This window comes from Equus caballus, chromosome 31 (genome assembly GCF_041296265.1).
Source record: "Equus caballus isolate H_3958 breed thoroughbred chromosome 31, TB-T2T, whole genome shotgun sequence".
NCBI classification, from domain to species: Eukaryota; Metazoa; Chordata; class Mammalia; order Perissodactyla; family Equidae; genus Equus; species Equus caballus.
In genome coordinates, this window is record NC_091714.1 from 17266759 (window position 1) to 17288563 (window position 21805).

Genomic DNA, 21805 nt, shown 5'->3' on the forward strand with positions numbered 1-21805 from the left:
TTAGTCAGCTTGGAAAACTGTCTTTATATGTACTTCTAAGTAGTATAGCATCTTCTCTTCCACTGTGTGTGCCTGCTGTTCCTTCTGGGGAATAAGACTGGCTCTGGCTCCTTGGATGCCAGTGAATAACTGAAAATTCCTGAACATTCTTAAACAAGTAGCCAGTTGAGGCATGAACCGTGCACACCCAGTGTGCCTGCCTTCCTGCCTGGTGTTATGGTGGCTTTCCTCCTTTTCCTGGGAGAGCTTTAAAGACGCTTCATTCTACTGTGCATTTAAAAGGAAAAATTATGTATCTGTATACAACCTTGCCTGACTTTATTCTGCCCACATAAGAGGCTGCACTGTAGGCAAGTAGGTAATTCTGTACCTGTGCTGCTCACTGTACCCTAAGGAAACTCACTGAGCCCGTCACTCAGGGATACTAAGCATAATTAAAATAAGTTAATGGTGTAAGTAAAAGTTAATAAATGAAGTAAGTTAATCGTATAAAATTTTAGGTAAGATTTCCATTTATGATTACTTATAAAAAAAAAAAACTAACTGTATCATCGCAACCATAGACAACAGCCTCACGGAGACTGAGTGCCGTGTGTGGTCCCAGGTCTCACAGGTGAGGAGAGAAGGCAGGATGGGGTCTGCTGACCGCACAGCTTCCTCTCCAACTGGCTGTTCTGCTCGCTGTGCTTGTGCTCAGTCATTGTGTGGAGTTAGAACTGGTTAGAACTCAGTAGAAACAGCTAGGCAAAATGAAACATCACCCCCTCACTCTACCTGTCCTCCTTCCCCCAAACTAACACACCTGTTTAGCCTAAATCTAGGGTGGTTTTAAAAACCAGTCAATACTTTCTTGGACAATGTGTTTAAAGATTGGCACCTTGGCTACCAACTCTTGCCAATCTTTTTTTTTTTTCCTGCTTTTTCTCCCTAAATCCCCCTCGTACATAGTTGTATATTTTAGTTGTGGGTCCTTCTAGTTGTGGCATGTGAGATGCCACCTCAGCATGGCCTGATGAGCAGTGCCATGTCCGTGCCAGGATCTGAACCAGCAAAACCCTGGGCCACCAAAGCGGAGTGCGCAAACTTAACCACTTGGCCACAGGGCTGGCCCCGGACAATGTGTTTAAAATGATGGGATGCAATCATTTTTTTTAATCAAACAATAGAAAATATCTATCACATAGAGTAAAGATAAGTATTATATGTACTACATCACATTGTAAAATGTATGTCAGTATGGGTAATGGTTAAAAAAAGTAAGACCAAATGCTGCTTTAGGGTAACTAGCACCATACTTAGAACCACGGAGTGAAGGCACGTTCTGATTCCGTGTTACTGATGGACTCAGCAAGTGCTGGAGCCCTGGTTTCAGCCAGCGTATGTGATGGGAGCTGTTATACATAAGTAATTCTCACCTGGGCCAAGTATATCAAAAAGACTGTACTTTTTTTCTCAAAAAAAGTTTATTTTAGAGTGAGAACATGTCACTACTATTTTTAAATCCTGGTGTATTCAAGGTAAGTAGTCTTGGTACAGGATACAGTCAAATCATTATACACTTCAGTGATTTTATACTGAGTCACGTACTTAATATAAAGGCACATTTTACTGAATAAAAAAATAAGTGTTAAGTTCTCGAGCGTTTAAATTAGAATTTCATAAAGTGCTTTTCATAAAGTCTTATATATTATAGTAATTAAGTGGATATAATTCCCTTAACAAAGGCACCTTGAAAAGTATTGGCACATGGCATTTTTGTCTTGCCTTTTTTTTTCTTTTTGGTAATTTCAAAGTTTCTTCACTTGTCTTCTCTTCCACTTCGTTTAAATTTTCCTTAACAATTCATCATCTGAATAGCCAGCCCTGGTATAGAATAAGGTGAACTTTAACTTGTCACTTTAAAGGTCAAGTTTTAGGCAGTTTTAGTTTAGCAATTTCTCTAGTGTATAAACTGATTCTTAATGATTTAAAGAAAATTATATTCAAGTGGCAAATTTAGAGCCAAAAGACTAATTCAAAGTCAATGATTTGAGACGGTGTTTTAAACACATGTTTTATCTCCACGGTTTTCCACTGTTTTCTCAGGACCATCTGGATGTACGTTGATAGCTGTCACAGGTATAACATTCACTTTATCCAACTGAAGAATTCCTCTGAAATAGAAAAATTCCAATGAAACATTTGCACTGTCTGTAGTTTGGGAGGAAGACAGGGATACTTCATGGTTGTAGGTAAATACATCCCTGGGGTTAGGTACTTCTGCTTCATTTTATTTAGTTTATAGTGGTTGTACGAACTCTGAGTCCAAAGTTCAGTTTAACCACAGAACTGCGGGAGTCGAAGGGACGGGGAGTCCTTCCTTGGTGCTGCAGGGAAGGGAAGGACAGGGGAAGCAGAGATCTCCAACGCAGACGCTCCGAGCCCTAGATCTGCACGAGGTGGGCAAAGACTAGGCCAAGCAGCCTTCTCAGCAGTCCTCACCACGGAAAGCAGCCCTAGACCTCAGGCACCATTCTCTCACTAAGCACCCGGCCAGGGAGAGGCCTTCGGATCGGATCCAAGAGCCTGCGCTGCGAGTTCAGCGTCGTCCCAAACCAACCGTCGACAGAAGTCAGTGGTTTATAGGACTGAACAAGCGGATTCCAAAGTTCACAAGGGAGAAGCTGCAAGACCAGCTGTAACATTTTCTTCAAGAGAACAATGGGAAGGAGCGGCAGGTGCCCTAAGCAGCTATCAAAGGTTTTAGTAAAATGTAGTAATTCAAACCGTGCTGCTGGCACAGGAATAGACAAGTCAGTGGAAGAAGAAAGTCCAGAAACAAGACTAAGGTACATGGGAATTTAGCTCAGAAAAGGGTAAGGTTCTAATCACTGGGCAAATTACTAATCGAACAAGGGCCTCTCTGGAAAACAAGATCAGAACTCGAGCTTAAACTCGACCAAAACTGATGGTAAAAAATAAGTTTTAAGAAGACTCTTATGTAATTTAAGATGGGAAAGGCCTACTTAAGACAAATTAAGAACCCTAAAAGCCAGAAAGGAAAAGTATGAATTGTTCTGGCCCCAAATTTAAAACTTCTGTATGATATGGAATGCCATAAACAAGAGCAAAAGACAAATCGTAGTCTGGGATAAAAAATACATATATCTGCAATACATGCCATGTGTGTGTAACAGACAAGGGAGCTCCCACACACTGATGGTTACAAAAGGCAAGACAACTGAAGCATGGGCCAGGCTGTGACTGGGCACGTCACAGGAGAAATATATACAGCCAATTCTCACAGAGACGCTAGACTGAGCTAGACCCAGACTAGCAAAGATGCTAGGAAGAAGAAAATGCAAATTAAAGTAAGATTCTATTTCTGTCCACAGTAGCAAAAACAAAAAGACTGCTATCAAGTGTTGAGGAGATGCTGAATATATGTACCCTTTGACCCAGTAATTTCACTTTTAGGACTCTGTTCTCCATAAATACACACGTGCCCAGAGATGCATGTACATTTAAGAATGCAGACTAGAGCATAATTGGAAATTAGCTGTCTAATGGAGGAATGGTTACATTAAGGCATCTCCATACTGTGGAGCACTATGCAGCCATAAAGAGAATAAGTCAGCCTGTATATGTATTGACAGGAAAAGATCTTAGGCCCACGGTCCCTAAACTGCACTGAGACCCCGGGGACACAGCAGACTCAGAGGCACTAGAGACTACTGAAGTTGTCCAGACTTCATGTGTAATACTAGGCTGAGGGCACTTCACGTTCCTTTCAGTGAAGTCCTGTCTTTGCAAAGCGGGATTTTGGGCAGGTACTGTGATAAAAAGCAAATGCTGTGCAAAAACTAGAGATGACTAGGAAATGAGGGTGGAGGTGTCATTCTGATTCCAAGATAAGAGTATTGTGTGGTGCCCTACACATGCACACATCCCATTAGTGAGTTAAGAATTCAATAAAAATATTTTTCTTTCAGTGTTTTCTTCTGGCCTAGATAAGGGCACCAGGAAAGTTACTGGCACACTGAGAGTGCTGTGAACCGCAACAGTGTGGGGGCCTCCGTCAGAAGTGAGCGAAGCAGCCTGTGGGACAGGTGAGAGTCGAGGGCGAGCACTATAGTTACCAGTATACATTTCTGTCAATACACAGCATTTGGATGAAGATGCCACCCAACAGTTAACACTGAGGACCTCCAGGAACATAAACTGAACGGGGAAGTGACAGCTGCTTTAACTGCTCTCTGCGTGTCTGCACTGATGGAATCTCTGACTACCAGAGAGCATCCTCAGTACAGCTGCCATTGATAAAGTACATTGCAAATCTGGTTTTTAATTTGGTTTTTACACTGCATCTTTTCCCACAGAGGAACCCATAACAAATAAAAACATTTGGTAAAAGAAAAATAAAAAAGTTTATAACACTGCTTTCTACACAGGTTTTCATAATAAAGTTTTTAAAAAGTTCTGAGCTTCCTGGCAGCCAGAGAAAAAAGAAGAAATTAGTAAGTTACAGAATTTTCATTATCAGAAAGAAATGGGAAATGCAAATTCTTCAGAAGAAACTCTAACTAAAAAGGGCAGGGGCACTAATATTTCTCAGGTTCTTTGCTTGCACTATGACTCTGACCTTTAACAATCCTTTAAGGGAGGCACTAGTTCAATGTTACACATGGAGACATGGTAATTTTGAAGACGTCATGACAAGGAAGTAGAAAAGTGAATGTTAAAATTGGGTCTTTTTTCCTACAATCATATGGTCTTTCCAACATGGTGCAATGTAATTTAACTAAGTGAAAAATTGGGGTCCTCTCTCTTCTATTGAGATTTACCTTTTTTTTTTTTTTTGAGGAAGATTAGCCCTGAGCTAACATCTGCTGCCAATCTTCCTCTTTTTTTGCTGAGGAAGCTTGGCCCTGAACTAACATCCGTGCCCATCTTCCTCCACTTCATATGTAACATGGCTGCCACAGCATGCCTTGATGAGCAGTGCGTAGGTCTGCACCTGAGATCCGAATCAGCAAACCCCGGGCCGCCGAAGTGGAACATGCGAACTTAACTGCTGTGCCACTGGGCCAGCTGAGATTTACTTCTATTAAGACAACCAAAAAGACTAATCATTTAACTTTTGAAAATGCTAACAATAAATTCATTGTAAAATGTGTAAAATAATTTCATATGGTTAAAAAAATCAAGCTGGGGCTGGCCCGGCAACGTAGTGGTTAAGTTCACACACTCTGCTTTGGTGACCCAGAGTTCACAGGTTCAGATCCCAGGTATGGACCTGGCACTGCTTCTCAAGCCACACTATGGCAGCATCCCACAAAAAATAGAGGAAGACTGGCAAAGATGTTAGCTCAGAGTCAGTCTTCCTCAAGCGAAATGAAGAAGATTGGCAACAAATGTTAGCTCAGGGCCAATCTTCCTCACCAAAAAAATCAAGCTGTACAGAAGGGGAAAAGTGAAACTCTCTTCACCCCTGTTCTCATTCCCACTTATTAGAGATAACTTATTTTCTTTGTCATTCCAGAAATTCTCCATCTATATACACATAATACTTTTGTTTTACCCAAATGGGATCATACTGTTATGCAGTTTTTCCCATCTAACAGATTTTGGACTTCTCTCCATCTCAGCATGCATGCTTCTTTCTTTTACGAGCTGCACAGAATCTCAGTGCATCTGGGACCATTGGTGAGTTAAGCCCCCGACAAACAGTCAGAGTTTCCTCTTGTGCTGTTTTCTCTCACAAGCAGCACGCAGTGAGCATCCCGCTCCTCTGAGAGTAACTGCACTTTCAACTGATAGTGTGGGGTCGACAACACACAGTGAAGCCCTCTTGTTTCGTCTCTCTCTTACTATACACACTGCATTTCCCATTAAATTTGTTTCCTTTCTCTCTCTAATAGACGTTAAGTTCTTGGACTGCAGAGTTTGTCTTAATTCATATTTGAATCCCCAAGACAAGCATCTTTATTGTAACAGATAGCCAATAAATGTCTTTTAATTCTCCTAAAGTTGGAAGATGGGCTAGAAACAAAAGGGAGATGTTATCCTCCCTTCCACTTTTCTTCTCCTTCTTAATTTTTATATTTTCTGCTCTAACATATAGTAAACAATTCAATTTTTAATCATTAAAAGTACTCATACTGTTCCAAAACTAAGAAATACTTACTTGTATTCACAAACTGGGAAAAGCACCTTTAAGATGGTTATGACCACAGCTGCTCCTATATTTCCGACCACCATGACATTCAAAAACATGAAGAACACTGGGCAAACACTGCTCCAGAACCTGCACAGGTCCTTCCTGAACCTCTCCATCCACTGACACATCACCTAAAACAGGAGTTTTGATTAGACATGCAAGTTTGATTTGAGCTCTACGAAATTTTAAAAATCATGTTCTAGCTCTGGGGTGATAATAATAACATATTTTGATTGTGGGGGTAGTTACATGGGTGTCTACACTTGTCAAAACTTACCTAACTCTATATTTTAAATAGGTACATTTTACTTTAAAACGTACCTTAGAAAGTTATTTACAATTTTAAAAATTAAGTTCTAACAACACAAGCACAGAAATATTACTGTCCTTTACAATTATTTATACGGTTTTCTAACTATAAATCAAGTGCAAATAATTGCTAAGTGACAAGAAGTTAGGCTAGTACACTTTACCCCAAATGGACCAGGAGTCAACTGTGTTTCCAATAGTGGGAGGACAAGAGAAGGAGAGAAAGACACCCCTATTAATAGCTTTTAGAACAGATGGGGAGTTCACTGTGTACAAAACATATTTCTATCCTTCAAGAGTGAGAGAGGAAACTCAGAATGCATTGACGGCACGGGCTTTAAAGACAGCCTGTTCCCAGGCGGCCGAGCTCCGAGGGAGCGGAAGTGGACAGGATGAGGGGGCTAGGGTTCAGGTAGCAAAAAGTGACCTGGGTTTCCCCAGCAACCCCAAACAAGCAATCCCAATCTTCAGTGAGAAGTTCTTCAAAGAATCATCTCTGGGCTCCTCTGAGACTACCAGCAGACCCTGCTCATTTCAATGGAAATTACCGTGAGGAAGGGGCCTAGCTAATACTTATGGAGACATCACGATGCTCTCTCTGAACCCCGAATATCTTCCCGGCCAGCTGTGTAAGCTCATTACTAACACATGAGTACTTCAGAGGTGCCAATGCAACTGACATCAGCACCCATGTTATTTAATCCTTATACAACCACATGTGACGGGCACTACTTTGCAGATTAAGTGGGCATCCCGTTGTACAGATAAAGAAACTGAAGTTAGAGAGGCTAGGAACTCAGGATCCCAAAACTAGTAAGTGGCAGAAGCAGGAGTCAAACTTAAGCAGTCTGACTTAGCATACTGTCAACCAAGCGTGCTCGGTCACTGTACAAGATGGCGAGGGCACCATGCACGTGTGCGTGCGAGGCAGCAGTCACAGACTAAACAAATGGGGATTTGGGAAAAACATGGAACTAGAAATCCCAAACAAAATGAAATCCAGTGCCTTCACCATCATTATCTGACTGTATCATTATGAAATGAAACTCGGAAAGGAAAACAGGAATACCTAAAAACACCACATTAAAACAGTGATGAGACCATCATTAACAATGTTTCGTACTTCTAATGCTCACGGTTTCCACCTCATTTTAAATGCTATTTTCTTCACTGTAACCATAAATGTTTGTAACATAAAGATAATCCCAAACAGCTGATTTACCTTATAGGGAAACGGAGGCTCTGCTCTGAGAGGAGTCTCAGGTAATTTGCCAGGTAGAGCCTCTCCTTCTACGGTGGTCTCCACGCTCCTGATGGGGTACTGGCTGGTGGTCTGCAACGAACTAACACTTTCTACTGAGGAGGAAGAGCCAAGTTACCAAGACGCAGGCGCACTCGGGTCTCTCCTACTAGTCCTAAGATTACTACACCACAAACACTTAGGATAGTAAGAACATACATTTTGCCATGGGAGGAAAAAAATAACATATTTGATTATTCAGATTTAAGTGTCAGAAAGGTGCCATAAACTAAGACAGTTATACCAGAGCTATGGCAATTATGATTCTATCACACAGAAAGTCAAATTTTTAAAAGTTCTGTTCTGGTGGAAAAAAATGACTACTGCTTCCTCTACATGAAGTTACACGAATGATATTCTTATCATGTATCTTGTGATGATTACCCAGAGTAAGAGTAGATAATTACAGCAAGATGTCACTTTGCAATGAGCACAGACCACATTCTTTTCAGACTCAAAAGAGACTCCTGACGTCCTTAAGTGGACATATCAAGTAATGCATGTTATAAAGTATGTTTGAAAGAAGCTTACTTCCAAAAATGTTAACTATGATTAAAAAGCTACGAACAAAAGAAATAACGTCCTTAATACTGTAAATGACGGTCTCTTAAAGTACCTTTTTTGGAGAGGTTGGGAAGGGTAAACAAAACGTCATTGTCTCGGGAAATGGAGTACAGCATGCTTTCTTCCAAAGGCAGGGTGTAGTTTGTATGTCTGATTACTCCCTGGTTCTTAACTAAAATATCAATTTCAGTGACATCCTTTTGTTGAGCCTATAGGAAAAAATAATCAATTACTCTTTATTTTAAATAATGGCATAACCCCATGAGATTTTAAAACTGAATTTTCCTCCCTGATTTCTGTAACTAAAAGACTTGTCCTGTTCACACAGTTCCTCTCTATTCCCCCCATTTGAGGCATTAATTTGCATCTTTAATCGTATTTCTGTGCTTTAGCACTCGCTACCGTCAGCTTGCTCAATTCCATTGCATTTACTGAGAGAGACTTAGCCAGAGCAGACAGCAGCAGAGCTGTGAACCAAAGTCACTCTGCTCACTTACTTGCTCTGTTTAAGGATGTTCATAATATTTTAAAGTGATATCAACAGGTAGGAATATGATCAATTTTTTAAAATTAAGACTTCAAATGCTAAATAAGTAAATGCTAAAACAAGTAAAAAATCCCAAATGACTGGACACAGGCAACATTAGGTACCTTTCTTCCTTATCAAATCAGAAATAAGAAAATAATTGAACATATGCACAATACTGAGCACAAATCTTTACAATTTAATTCCCAATTAATAAGCATACTGTCTTACTTGTTTTCCATCAATCTCTACTACTTCTTCTTGAATGACAATTAGTTGCAAACTGGAACCAGATGTCATAGGCCACTCATGAACTAAAATCCTTACAGTGACAATTCCAAAATATTCTTTTTCCTCCAAATTTCCTAGATTTTCATTCTTCACTATAAAAAAAGTAATGACAGCTTTGAACAAAAAATGCCACCAAATCTGTTATTTAATTTGATTATTTTGATAATTTACATGGAACAAGACAGCTGTGTATCAATTTCTTTGCCTTTATCTCTGACCTCACTGATGTCTCAGATGTGTAAAAACAAAGACAACTTGACAAGTCCTCAAAACTCTTAGAGTCATTTGCAAAGGAAAAAATGCTTCATGGTCTTTAGACTTTGTACGAAACACCACAGTAGCATCCTCTTTTCTATTCTCTTACACAGTGTGTCAGTGAGGAAGAAACATGGCATAGGTATTTAGGAATTTACAAAACGGGCCAGAAGACACAGCCAATCCCATGTTTTAGCAAAGTAAGCGCCTTCATCCACCCATTCATTCATTCACAGAACCCAGTGATGGAGCAGGCCAAGCAGTAAGGACACTGAGTTTGTGCTCAATCCTCCCCCTGATAAGTGCCTGTCACTGCTGGAGAAGAGGGTGGAGGGCCCTGTAACTACTCCCTAATGGATGAGGGCGTAGGATTAGCTACTGGCCGTGTTCCCTCTAGCCAAGAACCCCCGACCCCACCCCAAAGGAGACGGGGGCATAGCAGCTGCCGCTGGTTTATAGAGCCAGTGGCTACTCTAAGGCAAAAAGCGCTACAGAAAAAAATAAGTCAGCATAAACCAATGAAACTGCTGCAAAAGGTGCATTTCGTTTCTGTCCCTCAACTGTTTTCATCTGAGGATTATTTGCCAAAATGGAACCCAGATGGCTATTCTGCACGCAGGCCCAGCTGTGTGAATCCAGTCATTCCATTTATCTGGCTGCTCTCTGCTACTCACTCTCCCCCCATCCACTTTGAACAACCTCCTGCTTAGGTGGTTCTAGCTACCGCATCCCTACAGTGCTGAGGACATGCCTTTTTTTTTTAAAGCACTAGCTTTCTTGCAGGGTAGCTCTTAGTTCATAAGCCCATCTCCCTGACCAGGCTGAGTTCCTTGAGAGCATGCATTAAGTTTATCGTTCTATAGCTCTGTTAAGCACCGACTCCATCCAGAATTATAAATACAGACTTTAAACTACATACGCCACCATAAATGATCAATAATGTTCACACCACTGGTTCAGTGGTTCTAAATCCCAACTATGCATCAGAATCTCCTGGGAACAGTCTAGATGCCAGAGCCTCACCCCAATCTTAATAAATCAAAATCTTGGGGGGTACAGACTAACATTTGTAAATTTTTAAGCAGGCACAGACCTTTTTATTGAGAACCAAGAGACCTAAGCTTTCAGCTCAACCTGACTGTCTCCACAAACTGCTCCTCGCTGACTTCCCTGTTTTGTGAATGAATCCGCCCTTCTCCAAGCTGCCAGGACACGAGTTACCAGGTCACCTCCGACTTCTTCACCCTCGTCCTGTGTCCAGTCAGGTGCTTCCTGTGGGCCCTTCCAGCTCCTAGGTGTCTCTTACCTTTGCCCTTTCCACTCCTACCCACCTCCCCTACCCAATACCCAGTTCATGAACTACTTACAACTGAAATAGTTGACTAACAATCCTCCCTTTCTTTGTCTCTTCCCCTTTGAACCGTCCACACAACAGTACCAGGTTGATCTCACCACCACACAGTTTTCATCACACAGCCTCCTCACTCAAACACCTGCAGTGCCATCCCTAGGACTTTGCCGGCAGTTCTCTGAATGGTCCTTCTTTAGGCTCCTGACGGTGGCACTTGTTGCTCTTCTCTCTCTGCTCTGCCTAACCTCCCTCATATCCTCTAAGGCTCATAACTGTAAAACTTTCCTCTCTCGTGGTCCCTCTCAGTGTATTCACTGACTGTGTACTCATCGGTCTCCTTCACGAACAGTAGGCTCCTTGTCAGCATATGTGTATGCCCAAAGGCTAATGCACGAGGGCACAAGAGAGTCGATGGATAAGAAAACGCAGTCATATAAATACATCAAAGTGGTGACTCTCCAGCCTCCAAATCTGGTACCCTTGCTGTAGAGTAAAATTAAATTAAAACAATGAAGGCCCTTCATATTCTGACTTTCCATACTGTGGAAGGCAGCTTTCAAAAATGGCTCTCAGTGACCCTTGCCCCTGGTATTCGTGACCTCGTGTAATTCCCTCCCAGAGTGTGGGCTGGACCTCGCGGTTGTTTCTAACAAACAGAATACAGCAAAAGTGATGGAAAGGCATGTCCATGATTAGATCATGGAAGACTGTGACTTCTGGCTTGCCAGTACTCTCTCTCTTGCTGGCAGTCTTCTTTCGTCCCCTTGCTGATAAAGCCAACTGCCATGTTGTGAGATGCTCTATGTGGCAAGGAAATGAGGAAGGCCCCCAGCTGGCATCTTGTGAGGAAGAGAGGCTTCAGTGCGAGAGTTCAAGGAACTGGATCCTGTCAACCACCATGAGAGTGAGCTAGGAAGCAAATCTTTCCCAGATGAGTCTTGAGATGATTGTATCCTTGCAAGAGAGCCAGAGCCAGAGGACCCGGCCAAGCCAAGAGGAACTATGGGACAGTATTGTTAGAGGCTACTAAATTTGGGGTTAACTTGTGACACAGCAATAAATAACTAGTACACCTACCAAAGAAATTTTTTAAAAGAATTAAGGAAAGAAGACTTTTTGTTGTTGCATTTAATGTTCTGAAAATTCTTGTAACTGATAAGACGGGCATTTACTTGAGCTATCAAAGAAATGAACGCATGGCGACAACTGGGATGACCAGAAAGATGACTATAACAAACAGAGCAGCCAGGCTGCACTCCGCGTCCAACTCCTGCTGAATACAACACCAATGGGATTATTATGTAAACCAGGAATGGCGCTTCTCTCAATAGCTATGATGGATTAGCTTGTAGTACACCAACTCTCTCACTGAGAACCACCAGAAAAGACGTAAAAAAATAAACCCACAGACACTCAAAGCCCGCACCTGTCTAGAGGCAGGAGACCTAAAAACACAGGCGGCACCCCACCAGGCACCTGCCACTTCCCCGGGTGAACAGTGGAGAAGCTGGAAGGCTGAAGAGAAAACAGTGGCTACGAGGCAGAGAAGCTAAACGGAGCTTCCGTCAGTCCCAGGCAGCTTGGGGGTAAAACGAAGTTTAAGGCACAAAGGTATCCAGGGTCCTAGACCAAGACCCTAGAGAGAAGGGAAGCATAAAGTAAGCCAACCGTCTATGCAGCTCCCCCACTGAAACAACTGCTGAGTGGTAAGTGGGTTGGGCTGAGAAACTGAGCATATACCTAGGATACTAAGACATTAGGCCAAACTTTCGGCAGGCTCATGATGGTGGGCAGTTTGGGGCCCACAAAACAGGAGGGGCCCTGGTAAAGACTGTTTTCACTTGGGACCCATGAAGAGCCACATCCGAGGAGCATCAGAGAAGGAGAGACAGACCAGGCCTCCCAAGCCTGGGGCCCAGCCTTCAATCAGCTCAATCCTCGACTTAATATCGAAGGTGCTCCACCCCTTAACATCATGACCGCCAGGGACTAAAGGAAATCCTGTCTGGAGGAAGATCATATCATCCAGAGCCTTTAGAATTTTTCATACGCAATATCAAAAATAACAGTACAGAGTAGGAGAGGGATCAAGAGGAAAAAAAAACAGATCCAGAGGGGCTCAAGACATTAGAGTGGGCAGATAGGAACTTTAAAGCTACTGCAAGTAACAGGTTCAAAAAGATAGATGATAAAATGGAGAATTTCACCAGATAACTGTAAGCTATTAGCAACAAAAAAGAATGAAATGGAAATCCTAGAAGGAAAGTCCAACGAGTGAAATTAGCTCAATTAGACTCAGCTGATGAATTTTTGTGCTGGAAGGACAGAAAGAAAAAAGGATAGAGAACAGAAAGGGATGTAAGATATATATGGAACCCTGTGAAAGGGTCAAATGTAAGCGTAAATGAAAGACAAGAAGGGAGTAAGAGACGAAGGAGAAGTAGCATTTGCTGAAAAGACACTGGCCAAAAATTTCCCCAAATGGACAAAAACATCAACTCACAGATTAAAGGACTCCAGACCTGAGCACATCATAGTAAAACTACTGAGAATCAAAGGCAAAGAAAAAAATCTTAAAAGTAAACAGAAAAAAACCCCAGAAAAATAATATATGATCCTCACTGAACAATGAGTATGGGACTGACACTAACTCTCAATGGAAACTACAGAAGCGAGAAGACGATGGAAATTAGTCTTTCAAGAGCTAACCTACGCTTCCACATGCAGTGAAAACACGCTCCTACAGGAAGGCAACGCAAAGATGTTTTCAGACAAACAAAAGCTCAGATAATTCATTGCTAACAAATCTGCACTAAAAAGCCCATAAGGGGAATTCTTTAGGGAGAGGAAATATGACCCCAGAGGGGAACAAGATATTTGGGAAGGAATGAAGAGCAACTGAAAGGGTGACCACGAGGGTAAACGCAAATCAATATGGGACTAGAGAACAGTGAGGGTAATTATGCTGCACAGGGCTTAAGGACATAAAGAGCAAATGCAAGACAGTAACAACACAAAAGCAGACAGGGAACAAACGGAGTTGAAGTGTTCTAAGGTTCTTTCATTGTTTGGTAAATGATAAAAGTACTAGTTTATTGATCGCAAGGGTAACCATTGAAAGAATAGTAAAATCATATAAGAACCAACAGGATAGAGGAGAATGATGAGACAAAAAATAAATAACCCAGAAGAGGGCAAAAAGGAAAAGAAAAAGGAACACAGACGAGGTGGGACACAAACAGGAAACAAATAATTAAGACGGAAGACCCAAACCCAAATACATCAGTTACTACATTAATGCAAATAAACTGATAAACAGTGGTCTCGGGGTTAAGAGTCAGCACTCTCACCACCGCGGCCTGGGTTCGGTTCCTGGTCAGGGGCCCACACCACCCATCGGTCATTGTCGTACTGTGGCAGCTGTGATGCTGAAAGCCATGCCACCGGTCACCTGTGGTGGACAGGTTTTAGTGGAGCTTCCAGACTAAGACAGACCAGGATGATGGATCTGGCCACCCACTTTCAAAACAACTGGCCCTGAAAACCCTACAAACAGCAGTGGAGCATTATCTGATACAGCGCCAGAAAGTGAGAGAGTGGCGCAAAAAGACTGGACAGGGTTCTGCTCTGCTGTCCACAGGGTCACTAGGAATCAGAATCTATGTGAAGGCACTAACAAAAAAAATAAATTAATTAAAATTCTAATTAAAAGACAGGTTTACAGGCTAAATCAAAAAAAAACAAAACACAAGTATAGGCTGCCTATAAGAGATTCACCTTCATTGTAAGGATCCAGAAAGACTGAAAGAAAATGGAAAGATACCATGTCAACAATCCACTGCCCTCCCCTCTCCCTGTCCAAAAAGCAGTTATTGCGAAAATAACATAGATGAAGCGGATTTTAAGGCAGGAACTTCACTAGCGATAAAGAAGGACATGTTATAACAATAAGAGTTGATCCACCAGGAAGACATGACAGTTCTAAATCCATAGGGATTTACCAATGTCGTGTCAAAATATATAAAGCAAAAAGTGATGAAACTGAGAGCGAATACACAGATCCACATAGCGAAGATCTTAACATGCCATTCACAATAACTGACAGAGCAGGCAAGCAAGCAGGAATTCCATGAAAGACTGAACAACATGATTAATAAACGTGACCTACATAGCTAGAACATCACATCCAACTTTTCAAGCACACAGAGAAAGCAACATCTACGGAAACTGCCCATGTGCTAAGCCATACAGCAAGTCTCTAATTTAAGGGGTTAAAATTATTTCTCTGATGACAGAGGTGGAATCAGTAAAAAAAAAACAAAAACTAAAATGTTTGGAATTAAGCAACTAAATGGGGACTAAATGACCCAAAGGACAAGGAAGTATCACCACAAATAATTAGAAAACACTAACGAACTGAATGATAATGAAAATACATAACAAATCAAGCACAGGCTACAAGTGCTTAAGAGAAAAACTGACTGCCTTAAAGGCATATTAAAATAGAATACTATATATATTTCTCATATTCTTTATTTCATTCTAATAATATGGTACATTGCAATGTAACAGATTTGCTTGTCTTTAGACAACTCAAGATTTTAAAAGGTTAAAAAAGAAAAATGTGATACAGCCATAAGGGTAGAAGAACCGAAAACTAGAGAATCAGACAGACAACTCGTTTTTCTCTTTACTTTGTGTAGCTGCAATAAGCACCCCTGAGGCTGTGCCTCTTGCTCGTAAATCTCCATTTACTGCACTATGATCCCAACCTACGAGAAATGCAGTGCCAATCAACGCCAATCTCACGGAGAAGCAAATGTGACTATGCCAGGAATAATCAATGTGAAGTAGGAACAGAATTTTAATATATTAGCGTTATGACATACTCCAGTAATGATGTATATTAATTTAAAATGAAAATATATAACATCAAAGAATTGTGTTTCACTAATTTAGTATTAAAAACAGAACAGTTACGGAAATGATTTAGTCATACTCACCTATCAAAGTCTGACAGCTGATTCGGGTGACCCCACTATTTACAGGGAGGTCATTTACATAGACCTGTCCACTCTCATAGGTTATGTTAAGAATCACCTTAAAATAAAGCAGCATATACATTAATTCCAATGGTTTATAAACGATGACAAACTCTTCATGTCAAAAATACATTATCTAACTAAGTTAGATGTGTAGGTAAAAATACAACAGGCTGCATATTAAACCTATATATTAAAACCTAACCAAAAGGAGACAAACCTGTTCTCGAGATGCCTCCCCACCGTCTTTCAGGGTAGTTACATTAATTCTGATGCTGTCCTGCAAAACAAACATTATATAAATTGGCTAGGTACACATTTCACAAACTGAGAATAACTGAGTTTTCCTTTTCCTCCATTTATAGTATAATCGTTTATGACATTAAAAGAATATTTTTAAAAACTATCATTTCCATTATCACAGCCTTTCTTATGCTCTTACTCACAATTCCAATTTTTCATAATCTCTATACTTTTTCCATTTAACTAAGAAATATATCACATATATGAGTATCTAATATGCAAATTAGAGTTTAAAAGAAAAGATTAATATTCATGTACCTACTACCTAGATTAAAAACTAGATCATCCACACCTTAGAAGTCCCCTACCACCCCTCAGGAAGGTCCTGATGTTGTCGTCCATATTAATCATTTCTTGTGTTTCTTTATAGTTTTACTATCTGTGTATCTCTCTGTATAGGTTTAGTTTTATCTGTTTCTGAGCTTTATGTAAGTGGAATAATATTGTATGTATTCCGCTGGACCTTCTTTTGTTTAAAATTGTTGATGCAGGGGCCAGCCCCATGGCCAAGTGGTTAAGTTCATGTGCTCTGCTTCGGTGGCCCAGGGTTTCGTCAGTTCAAATCGTGGGCACCGACATGGCACCGCTCGTCAGGTCATGCTGAGGCGGTGTCCCACATGCCACAACTAGAAGGACCCACAACTAAAATATACAACTATGTACCAGGCGGATTTGGGGAGAAAAAGAAAAAATAAAATCTTTAAAATTGTTGATGCATGCAGTTGTAGACATTTATTTACAGCGCTGTATAATAGTCCATCAAATGGTTACCAATTTACTTACTTCTTCCACTATCAACGGACATTTGAGCTCTTTTCAACTTGTTTGTTTTCATAAACGAAGTTGCTCTAACCATTCTTAAATGTGTCCCCTCGTGCCCATGGACAAATACATGCAGTGTACAGTTTTACTGCTTCTCAAGGTACACCAAAAGCAGTCTACTCAAATATGTAGATTTATTACTGACAGGCTTTACATAGAAAAGAAAGCACTATTTTAAGTATTCGGTGTCGCGGGAACTACAATTTGTCATTTGTAAATCAAGTTCTTTCCTAAGTTTATTCATAGACAAACACTGTCATCCTAGAATGAAAACATATACTCCTCTCATGTTATATGTGTGATATATTGCATGTCAGCAATACCTTAGTTAAAAAAAATTCTCAGATACTTTTTTCTTGGCTATTCTTAACTTTGAAAACAGGAAAATTAGGGGCCAGCCTGGTTAAGTTTGCACGTTCCGCTTCTCGGTGGCCTGGGGTTCGCCAGTTCGGATCCCAGGTGTGGACATGGCACTGCTTGGCAAAAGCCATGCTGTGGTAGGCGTCCCATGTATAAAGCGGAGGAAAATGGGCACAGATGTTAGCTCAGGGCCAGTCTTTCTCAGCAAAAAGAGGAAGATTGGCAGTAGTTAGCTCAGGGCTAATCTTCCTCAAAAAAAAAAAGAAAATAGAAAAATTATTCACAAACATCAAAATAATAAACAAGTGTATTTCTTGGCACTGTGAGTAACCACAACATTTTATATATTTCTAACAAATGAGAGAATAAGACTGGAGTGATTGTATGAGGTTGGCTTGATTCCAGGGACAACTCGCAGAACAGGATTCTAACAAGGAAGGCCCAGACCATTCACTCAAGCTGACTTGAGTGCACTTCCCAATTCCCACTGGAGACGAGAAAGCTTTCGGACTGGCGATTCCTCAGGACCAGCCCCGCTTTCTCCAGGCCTGCCTAATCTAGAATTAAGTGTGGGTGAGAGCCAATGTTCTCATCTCTAGGACCAATCAACATTCAGTAAGCCATCAGGTTGGTAGCTGTATTGTTTTATGCCCAAATTCCAGCCAAGAATTCCTCTTTTCAAACTAGAGGGGCTGTTAACTGTAGGCTTTTGTTCCTCAAACAGTCCAGAGATAACCCTCCACTGATGATGTTCTAAGAAACCTTTGTATAGCTTCCGCCTTTCAGCAGTGAACATACACTATACTGTTAGTAAGTTACTGCACTTACGTCGATCACTTGCCTAGTAGAATATGGCGTTTGTAAAAGACAATTAACAGACAGCAGCATACTGTTATTTTCCAGAGAATCAAATTCAATTAAATTCTTTTTGGTCCTTTTGAACGATTTCATTTCAGAGGAGACTCTGTCATTCCTTACTGCCTCCTGACCCAGTGGTCAGAGCCAGGTCACATTTCTTGCTCTTCCTGAGGGCCTCTGACTCAACTGGAAGTTCAGGCTTGTGAGCCAGGGCGCTGGATACTGGGAAAGTGGGTGGCAGAAGCGACTCCTGGCCCATGTTTAATTCTTCCCCCAAATTCCTTCACTCACAAGATGCCTATTTGTGATACAATGCCTTCCTAAGGACAAAGGTAAGAGACACCTGGTTTAAAATAAATCAGTCAGTCTGAGGGAAGTATACAAAGTAAATATTTACACATATAAGAAAATGTGGCCTCTGGATGCCTCTCTTTGGTGACTAAGTTATTTCAATATTAGAAGAATGTACCATAAAAATGTTTATTTTTCAATCTCTGTAACCTCAACTCAGACAACAGCATATGTAAACAAAACAGAAAAATGCTTATAATCCAATAAATTTGAGGCACTGAGAGGATACAAGGAGGATTTTCCTGACTTCAATCAGTTTTCTTAGATTTAGATCATGCTGGATACAAACATGAACAGATGAAGAGACATGTGACAAAGCACAATAAAATGTAAATGGTAGTCTAAGTTTGCATTACTCAACATGGCATCCACTAACCACATGCGGCTATTTACATTTAAATTAATTAAAAAGTTTTTCAAACTTAGTTCCTCAGTCGCACTGGCCACAGTTCAAGCGCTCAATAACAGAGTCTAGCGGCTTCCATAACGGAGAGAACAGACACACCACCACTGCGTGAAAGCCTGCTGGACAGCAGTCACCCAATATGGGTGATCACCGTAAAATTCTTTCAAATGTACTGTATGTTTGAAAATTTTTACAATAAAACATTGAAAAAAATTTACATCAAGAGGCTTCAGCTTCCCATATACACATTTCCAAGGAATGAGACTCTCTTTCTAGCTGCCTGGCATTCATATAATCTATGAAATTCTGAATTTACGGCTGGACTTTCCAAAAGTGGAAAGAAGGCCTAGGAAGGGAGGAGTGAAATGATGAACTAGCTAAGAGCCCACAGGATGGTGTATTTTCAGCTTGCAGTCAAAATGCATTTTTCTCGGATTATAGGAATAGGCTCAAATGTCTTGTGGATTCGCAAGTGACTATGATGAATCTTTGGAAGAGGGAAAACAATGTCTTTCCAGAACTTTGGAAATTATTTCATTTTTATTTAGTCTCTTGGTGCTTGCCCATCACATTCACATTTTCGACCAGTTGCAGCTGTGGTGCACATACAATTTCAGACACAAGCGGTTGTTAGGGCTTGCATTGTTGTGGTTTCTTGGAATGCCCTAGCAGAAGTGAAACTGAAATACGCTCGTTATTTTTGTACCCAGGGAGAATAATATCCTAACTCTAAAACACCAAAAGTTAAAAGGTGACATTTATGGTGTCAGTCACCCCTGAATTTAGAGTATTCAAGTCTTGCCTAGTAAGAAAAGGAGGACCCAAGTGGTTTCTTTTCATTCTGGGAAAACTAGCATTTTAAACTCTTCAAACTTTTCCCTACCATACATTCAGCTGATGAAAAGCAAATACTGGTTTAGGTCAGCACGACTCCACGGCAAAAACGATACGAACCGGCCTCCCTTTCGCACAAGCATGCAATGGGGGCTCTAACTGCAGCCGGCCTCAGAATCACCTGGAGGGCTTGCTGAAGCAGACGGGGGGACCCACCCCCCAGCGTCTGATGAGCGCGTTTCTACCAGGTTCCCAGGGGATGCGGGTGCGGATGTCCCACCGCGCTCGAAGATCCGCCAAGGGGACGAGGTCAGGCGAAGAGCGGGGTCTTCAGCCTCTTCCTCCTGCGGCCCCATCGACCCGCCTGCGTGCCCCCGAGCCCGCGCGCCCGGGGAGGCGATCCTTCCCGCCGCCGGCCGGGCAGACAGGTGGCCCGGGCTCGCTCTCGCGCGCTCTCTGAGCAACGTCCACCTTTCCCGAGCACATACACACCGCCTGGCCTGCTGTCCGGCTGTGCCCCGGGACGGCGCCATGACAAAGGCTGCGATCACTCGCGATCCGCGTACTTTCGACGGCAAACGCCGCCGGGATGGCAACAGCCGGGACCGCCGCCCGGGGCTTAACCACACACTAGACAGCCCGTCTCAAAGGCTCTCCCGCCTCCCGGGCCCTCCCGCCCCATCTCCGTGACTGCTCCCCCCCACTGCCCCTCCGGAGACTCGGACCCCAGCCCGTGGCCTGCGGGCCAGCGCAGGGAGGCAGGGAGACGGGGACGCCGCAGCCCCACGGCTCCGGCCCGGGCCTCCGCGGAGGGTCGGGGCGCAGAAGCGGAAGAGCTGCGCCCGCCCTGCCCTACCTTCGGGGCTCCGGGCGCCGGCGGCGGCTCAGCGGGGCCCGTCGTCAGCCACACAGCGGCCGGCAGCACCGCTAGCAAAAGCAGCCGGAGGGCGAACGGCGCCCGGGGAGCCCCCTCCATCTTGGACAGGCCGGCGGCGCGGGCGGCTGGCGCTGCGGACGGCAGGGCGGGGAGGACCTGGGGGCGGGGCCGAGCGGTCGGGGGGCGGGGTCAGGGCGGGGCCGAGCGGGTTGGGGGGCGGGGACTAGGGGGCGGAGCGAGGGCCGGCGGACCAGGGAACCCGCGGAGGTTTGAGGCTCCCAGCAGAGCGGACTGCGCACGCGCGCCGCCGCGTAACGCTGAGGGGCGGGGTCAAGCCGGGGACGCTCCGATTTCGTCATTAGCCCGGCGCTCTGGATTCGGTGGGGGAGTTCCCCCACCTGAGGAAGGGTGAACGTTTTCATTGCTATTATTTTTAAATTAGTATGTACTGTATATGCACATAGCTGTCTCTCTGTGCGTATACCTTTACATATAAGTATAAAATGAAACTAGTGGTAATATATCAGAACTCTATTATACGTTAGAAATAAGATATATCACGTTTAGAGGGGAAGTTTTGTTAAATCGGTGGTTCTCACCCTTGGCTGCAACATGGGAATTGTCTGGGCAGTTTTAAAAGTTACTGATTCTGGGGTCTTCCAGGGCATCTGAGTTTCGGATTTAATTAGTCTGGGCTGTGGCTGGGGCCCTGGTAGTTTTTAAAGTTCCCCAAGTGATTGATTTATGTCAAGGTTGAGGATCGACCGCGCATCAAACGTTCAACCTGCGGCGGCTCGCTGGAGGCGGCGTGGGAACCTCGTCAAATGCAAGGCAGTCCGCGGGGAGCTCGGGGCCTTTCGAGGCAGTTTCTTAATCTACAAAATGAAGTTGATAGACTTTCTTCCCCCTTTCCGACTTAAAAAAATATTATGAAACCCTCTAAAGCAGAGAGTGCCAAGAAATTCAGGCATTTCAGGTTAACAGAATTGCATATTGATTGAGAGGATCCTTGAGACGTTGCCATTCAGTCAGGATAAGAAACAGTCTTTCTTTAAAACAAAACTTTTGACATTAAAAAGGACACATCTCATTTTCTCTCTTAGCCTCTCTTTTTTATCAACCTCTCTCCCTATGCGTGCTTTTTTAGCTGGAGTAAA

At 42.6% G+C, this 21805-nt stretch overlaps 1 protein-coding gene across 2 annotated transcripts; it reads right to left on the minus strand.

Moving 5' to 3' along the window:
- Positions 1–1444: 1444 nt before the first annotated feature.
- Positions 1445–20928, minus strand: GINM1 (glycosylated integral membrane protein 1). 2 transcript variants are annotated; one of them, XM_023633108.2, is made up of 8 exons: positions 20628–20928; positions 16058–16117; positions 15799–15895; positions 9130–9281; positions 8425–8581; positions 7731–7861; positions 6167–6330; positions 1445–2153 (listed from the first exon to the last, which is right to left on the minus strand). In XM_023633108.2, the coding sequence occupies exons 1-8, from the start codon at positions 20745–20747 to the stop codon at positions 2042–2044; spliced, it is 993 nt and encodes a 330-aa protein (XP_023488876.1). In that variant the 5' UTR covers positions 20748–20928; the 3' UTR covers positions 1445–2041. The 2 variants fall into 2 exon arrangements, with proteins under 2 accessions (XP_023488876.1, XP_023488875.1); XM_023633107.2 differs by having other exon boundaries at positions 7731–7864.
- Positions 20929–21805: the final 877 nt, after the last annotated feature.